General features: G+C 52.5%; 1 protein-coding gene across 1 annotated transcript; it reads left to right on the top strand.

Annotated features, from left to right (window-relative positions):
• Window positions 1–10: 10 nt before the first annotated feature.
• On the top strand, window positions 11–5,851 carry TMEM121 (transmembrane protein 121). The gene has a single exon (XM_017729683.1). The coding sequence runs from the start codon at window positions 89–91 to the stop codon at window positions 1,025–1,027; it is 939 nt and encodes a 312-aa protein (XP_017585172.1). The 5' UTR covers window positions 11–88; the 3' UTR covers window positions 1,028–5,851.
• The last annotated feature ends 238 nt before the right edge of the window (window positions 5,852–6,089 follow it).

The following is a 6,089-nucleotide window of genomic DNA, read 5'->3' on the forward strand; positions in this document are numbered from 1 at the left end:
GGTCCACCGCGGCTGTGCCCCCGCGCAGCGCCGGCGGGACCGCTCCCCTAGTGCCGGCGTGGAGGCACGGAGGGCCGCCCGTCTCACCATGGTGCTGCCGCCGCCCGACAAGCGCCACGTCTGCCTGACCACCATCGTCATCATGACCAGCATGGCCTTCATGGATGCCTACCTGGTGGAGCAGAACCAGGGGCCCCGCAAGATCGGCGTCTGCATCATCGTGCTGGTGGGGGACATCTGCTTCCTCATCGTGCTGCGCTACGTGGCCGTGTGGGTGGGGGCCGAGGTGAAGACGGCCAAGCGGGGCTACGCCATGATCCTGTGGTTTCTCTACATCTTCGTGCTGGAGATCAAGCTGTATTTCATCTTTCAGAATTACAAAGCAGACAAGAAGAACCTGGAGACAGTGGCCAGGAAAGCTCTGACCCTCCTGCTCTCCATCTGTGTGCCGGGGCTCTACCTGGTGCTGGTGGCCTTGGACAGCATGGAGTACATACGGACCTTTCGGAAGAAAGAGGACTTGCGGGGACGCCTCTTCTGGGTGGCCCTTGACCTGCTGGATATCTTAGACATCCAGGCCAACCTGTGGGAGCCACACAGGACCGGCCTGCCCATCTGGGCAGAGGGGCTCATGTTCTTCTACTGCTACATACTCCTCCTGATCCTGCCTTGCGTGTCCCTCAGTGAGATCAGCATGCAAGGGGAGCACATTGCCCCACAAAAAATGATGCTCTACCCTGTCCTCAGCCTGGTCACCATTAACATCGTCACCATCTTCATCCGGGCCATCAACATGATCTTGTTCCAGGACAGCAGGGTCTCCACCATCTTTATTGGCAAGAACATCATCGCGATCGCCACCAAGGCGTGCACCTTCCTGGAGTACAAGCGGCAGGTGAAGGAGTTCCCGCAGAACGCCATCGCCCTGGAGCTCCAGCAGAACTCCCTCTCGCACAACCAGACCATCCACAGCGCACAGGGCATCCCCCACGAGCCGTCGCCCACCAGCGAGATCCTGGACACATGAGGGATCCCCCAGCCAAGCATTGGTTCAGACGGCCCCGTGCCGAGTGGAAGAGGGATGATGCTGCTTTCTTGCTGCCCGGTGCAAGCGCGACAGACAAATCCCGGCAGTGAGGGCTCTTCTAGGCACAAAAACACCAACTGCGTTTTAATTGAGCTATGGAGTGTCCTCTAGACGTCTTCATCTCAGGTATAGCCCTAGGAGTCCTCCAGACAAACCAAATGGACTTGCAAAGGACCTGAACCAGCTGACCCTCTCTCCCTGTCCTGCCACCATCTCCCCTCCCGAGCAAAGACCGCTAAGGTTGCAATGTCCCTTTTTACTCCCCGAGCACCTCACCTTTACTCCAAGCCTGGATCGACGATTTTGTTACTGGAGACCTTTTTACGGAGCAGGGACAGGGGCACAGGGATGCGGATTGCGGGGGGGGGGAGGGTGGGACGTTTGAAGCAGTAAACCCTGTGATTGTGGATGTCTCTTATCCCCAATGGTTGTGTTTACAGTTTCCTATTTATATCGGCTCCGGAGACTCTCAGGCTGCCTTGGGGACCGATGTCCTTGTGGTGGGCAAGAGCAGGGAGCCCTGCAGTGGGGAGCGGGGCTGGGGGATGGCGTGGCTGCCCTGCCCCGGGCCGAGGGGGACTGAGCCTCCACCATCGCACTGCGCCGACTCTGCCGGGAGCAATATTTGACAAGCTAAAGCTAATCTAATGCTGGTGTTTTACGTAATTCATTCACTCCAAACGACTCAGCACAATGTTTCTATTTTTAGAAGGGTCCCTCTCTCTCCCTCTCTCCCTGCCATCGAGAGCCTGCCTGCCTGCAGCAGCCGGAGCAGCCTCCCCAGCCCCTGGCACTGCTGCTGGCAGGCATGGGCACCCAGGAGGGATTAGGAACAAGGATGGCGATGATGCGTTTCACTCCGGCATCGAGCGTTTATAAAGAGGGCTGCTTTCCACAGCTACTATATTTTTAAAATAAATATTTAAAAAAAAAAAAAAAACAACAACAAAAAAACAACGGGGGGGAAAAAACCCCAACCCCCAAAAAGAGCTGGGAAGAATGTGCTGCCCTGGGTAGGCAGCTGGGCTGAACTGGGAAGGATGTGCTGCCCTGGGCAGGTGGCTGGGCTTTGAGCTGGGCTGGGGTGTCCTCTGCAGGTGTGGGTGGTGGTGAGGGGCTCAGCCACGGGCAGCAGGGGGGGAGGCGAGGGCCAGCCGGACAATAAAAGCCCCGTGAGAGCAATGGTTTCTAGTGGTCTCTTTTCTGCCAGCGTGGGGAGGGAGGGGATCAGCTCTCATACAGCCCAAATCACTTGTCTCCTCTTCTATCCACCTCCCCTGGACTCGCAAGTGCTGTCCCGAGGTTCTGTGCTCTGCACTCACTGAGCTGTGGGCGCAGAAAGGAAATAAATCATTGTTCCAGCCGAAATGCTGCCCCAGGGTTGGGTGCACCTCTGCTGCCTGACCCTGGGGGGAGGCACAAGGAGACAAGCAGAAAACCTGCATCTCAAACATGCTGAAACTGGATATTTTTGCTTTTTTTAAACAAAATATTTCATTTTGAGGAGATGGAATAAAATGCCTGGTGCTGTTTACATTTCTCTTCCACATTTTCCCCTGGTTCTGCTCACCGAATTTGACCTAAATCCACAAATCATTTCAGTTTTCATCTTCTCAGCCCATCACAATCTGTTCAAAAGATTTCAGCCATCCCTGCTCCAGACTTCCAATTTTAGGACCAGGCAATCGCAGTCTTGCTTGGCCACCCTGTCACCCAGTGATAACTCTAATGTTAATTAAATCCACTGAGAAATAAAACAGTATCTTTGCCAACAAAAGTGAGTTTGCAACAGATTTAGCCAACTGGAAAAGTTTCTTCCCCCTTGCCCTCAGGGAACATGAGAGGAAGTGGGCAGGTGATTTAAAAGGTATTAGCAGAAATTAATTAAATTGCTTGATTATTCTGGAATACCTATGGAAATACATATTACATCTCTGCTGGTGCCTTTAAAATACATGCGATTAGCATCAGTGCAATTAACTCCCAAGTATCTAATAACATTCTGCTGCTCTTTTAGGTAATTAATTTATGAGCCTTTGTTTTATAGTTCTTCCCCAGGACTGAGCAGAGGAAAACCTCCATGAAAACCTTCAGGAAAACCTCTGGCATGGTGCTGTGAACCCTGGGGGCTGGGATGTGCCAGCTGAGGCAGTGCCCAGCATCAGGCTGAACAGTGAAGCAGAGATCTTTTATCCTGGGTATAAAACCAGTGATTTGGTGGGTTACTCGAACAGGTTGGGTGTGTTTTTGTTCTGTCTCACCCTCATAGCTAGCTCTGCATCCTTGCCTTATATTGGAATAAGTTAATATTCCCTTGAGCCAGATCTGTTGCTAAGGTTGCTTGGGGGATGTCTGGCTGTGCTCCCTGAACATGGGAAGGGAATATTGCTTTATCCTCCTGATCCCATAACTTCCAAGAAGGTTTAGGAGTCCCCACAAGTTTTTCTTGAGGTTGCAAGACCCTGCTTTCCACTGCTGACATGAGGTTTTTGTCTTTGTGGGGTGGCGTGTCCCTGTGGAAGGGCTGCATTAGGAGCTGGAGCAGGAGCAGAGGTCCTGGAGGTGATGCTCACCTGGGATGCAGTGCACCACATCATTCCCAAAAAGCCACAGGTGCTCAAAGCCCACTCTGGTGAAGGGAGGGAGAAGAGGCTTTTCTCATCTTCTGCTGTTCATCATCCCCAGGGCTCAGCGTGCATCATGTTCTGCCTCAGCAACGCAACCCTTTCTCTTCAAAGCCACCTTGGAAGCAAGAATTATGAGCTGGCCCCTCCTCAGCAGCTGCCAGAGGAAGGCTGGGAAGCAGGGGAGAGCTGAGCTAGCTGGGAAGGGCGGGTGTCTGCAAGCAGAGGGGAGAACCAGAGCAGCCAGCAAAGACCTTGGGGCCATGGGGACAGCACAGCAGTGGCAGCACTGCAGCTCTTCCCTGCCTGGTGCTTGCTGAGGGTGATGCCTCTGCCCCGAAATCCAGCAGAGACAAGACCTCTGGGAGCCATGGGAGCAGCAGGAGGGATGGTACAGTGGCTGGGCAGGGTGACTGGCTCCCAGCCTGGCTGGTTGTTAGGGGAAGGTGATATTTTGCTGTGGGCAATGAGAACTAAAGGAAACAATTAAAACTAAATAGGCTGGAACCGAGCAATTTTTCAGCTTTCTGCTGAGAAGAAAAAGAGCTCCTTTGTGAACAGTGAAATCCTCCTGGCAAGCTGTAGAATCCCACCTGATGAAGCAAAAGCTGCATAATTAAAATGCAGAAGGGATGCAAATTCTCTGTATTCCAGTGGAAAATCCATGGGGGTGGTATCCCTTGCTGCCATTCAGAACCAGGCCACGAGCACAAGGGAGCCCGTGCCCTTGGCAGGGGAAGGCTGGTGGTGCTTCAGGGACCCAACTGGTGCTGTCCTACCTATTACCAACCCACTGGGCAGTGCTGAGGCTATGCCTCCTTCTGAGTGACCACCCCTGGAGGAGCCAGCTCCAGCCTGTAGCTTGCAGGGAACATCAGAGTCATGGCACCCTCTGGAGATGCAACACCCGAGCCCTTCTGAGTCCTTCTGTCAGGTGGGTCCCGAGGGTCAGCAAATTGCCCCAGTCCTGCATGGGCACAGAAGATCTCTGATCGCTTGCTGGGCAGCAGCAAAGGGCTGGCTGTACCCACTCATGTCCCAGGCATTGTGGAACTGCGAAGCAGGAGATAACAAGTGGAGCAAAGTAAGCCATGCAGGCTGCTAGAATGCAACAAGCCCAGACAAATCCATCTGGGTTCTGTCCCCCTGTCAAAAATTTGGACAAAGAGGCAGCAATGGGCTTGAACTGCTGTGTGCCTGACACCCTCTGTGAGAAGAGCCTGGACCCAGCTCTTGTGCCCCAAGAGCCTCATGGTACCTGCAGTACCTCCTCCCTGCTCTGGGCTGATTCACAGATGTTTTACCCTCCTGGGAGCTCACATCCAGCCCACAGCAGCCCAATCCTCTTGCTGCTCCATTCACCTGTGCACTGGCCTGCTCCACAGCCAAGGGTGCTGAGTGGGGCTTGAGCTGTAGCTTTCCTTTCCCGAGGTATACTGCTTTTCCTGGCAGCTCTCACATGTCCTGCTTGTCCTCAGCTCCTTTTGGCAGGTGAAAGTGTCTGGTGCTGCAGCCTCTGTACAGGACTGGGGGAGAGTGGCAGTCACTGAGCTGAAAGTGCCTCCGGTCCTGCCGCCAGATTCTCCATGTGAGCATGGCACTGGTGGCCTTGCAGGGTCCAGAAGTGCTCGGGAGGATTTGGGAGAAGAAATACACCCAGCAGGGCAATGCAGCACAAAGATGGCCATGCAAGACCCTCTGCAGTGCCACCCACTGCAGCTCCATGCACTGTCACCTGGAACCATAAATAAATAAGGGATTTATTTTCCTTTTAATCAGTCTGGGTTAGTTTGATGAGCAGAGACAGACTGAACTTTCATGCCAATAACTGTTTTCCTCCCACCTGCCCCAGATTTCCTGCACTTTTTTAGCTCAGGCGAGTGCTGCAACAGAAAATGAAGGGCAGGTGTCCAGACCACCTTGATAGCAATTCCCATCCTCCCAGATTCCTCCTGCCTGGGAAAAAGTGGCAAAAGTTTGAGCTTCACACCAATTTAATCCTAACTGAATGCCCTAAATTCTTCAGTTGTGTCTGGTTTTTAGGTCTGGCATCCTTGAAGAATAATATCCATTTAAATTACTGATTTGGGCTTGCTCATTTAATTTCATCTTAATAAAGATTTTATGTGGTTTTGACATATTCAGTGTCTTGAGTGTATTGACACGGCAGCCTGAAGAAACATTATGACCATAACAGCTCAAAAAGCATTAAAAAGACCCTGGCAAGGTTTATTGATTGCCCTCTTTTATAGCTGCTTGAAGACAAAGACCAGCCACAGGGAAGAGTGAATACTGTATTTTGTTTTTATGTGAGCTTCCCCGATGTTACAACAAAAGGCATTTGCAAACAAATCTCTGCAAGCTCTTCATCAGGACAT

The sequence above is a fragment of the Corvus brachyrhynchos genome, unplaced genomic scaffold (assembly GCF_000691975.1).
Source record: "Corvus brachyrhynchos isolate BGI_N302 unplaced genomic scaffold, ASM69197v1 scaffold101, whole genome shotgun sequence".
In the NCBI taxonomy this organism is placed as follows: Eukaryota; Metazoa; Chordata; class Aves; order Passeriformes; family Corvidae; genus Corvus; species Corvus brachyrhynchos.

Bases quoted from the DNA above. Each gene is read 5' to 3' on its own strand.
- TMEM121 (XM_017729683.1), top strand. From the start codon at position 89: ATGGTGCTGCCGCCGCCCGACAAGCGCCACGTCTGCCTGACCACCATC.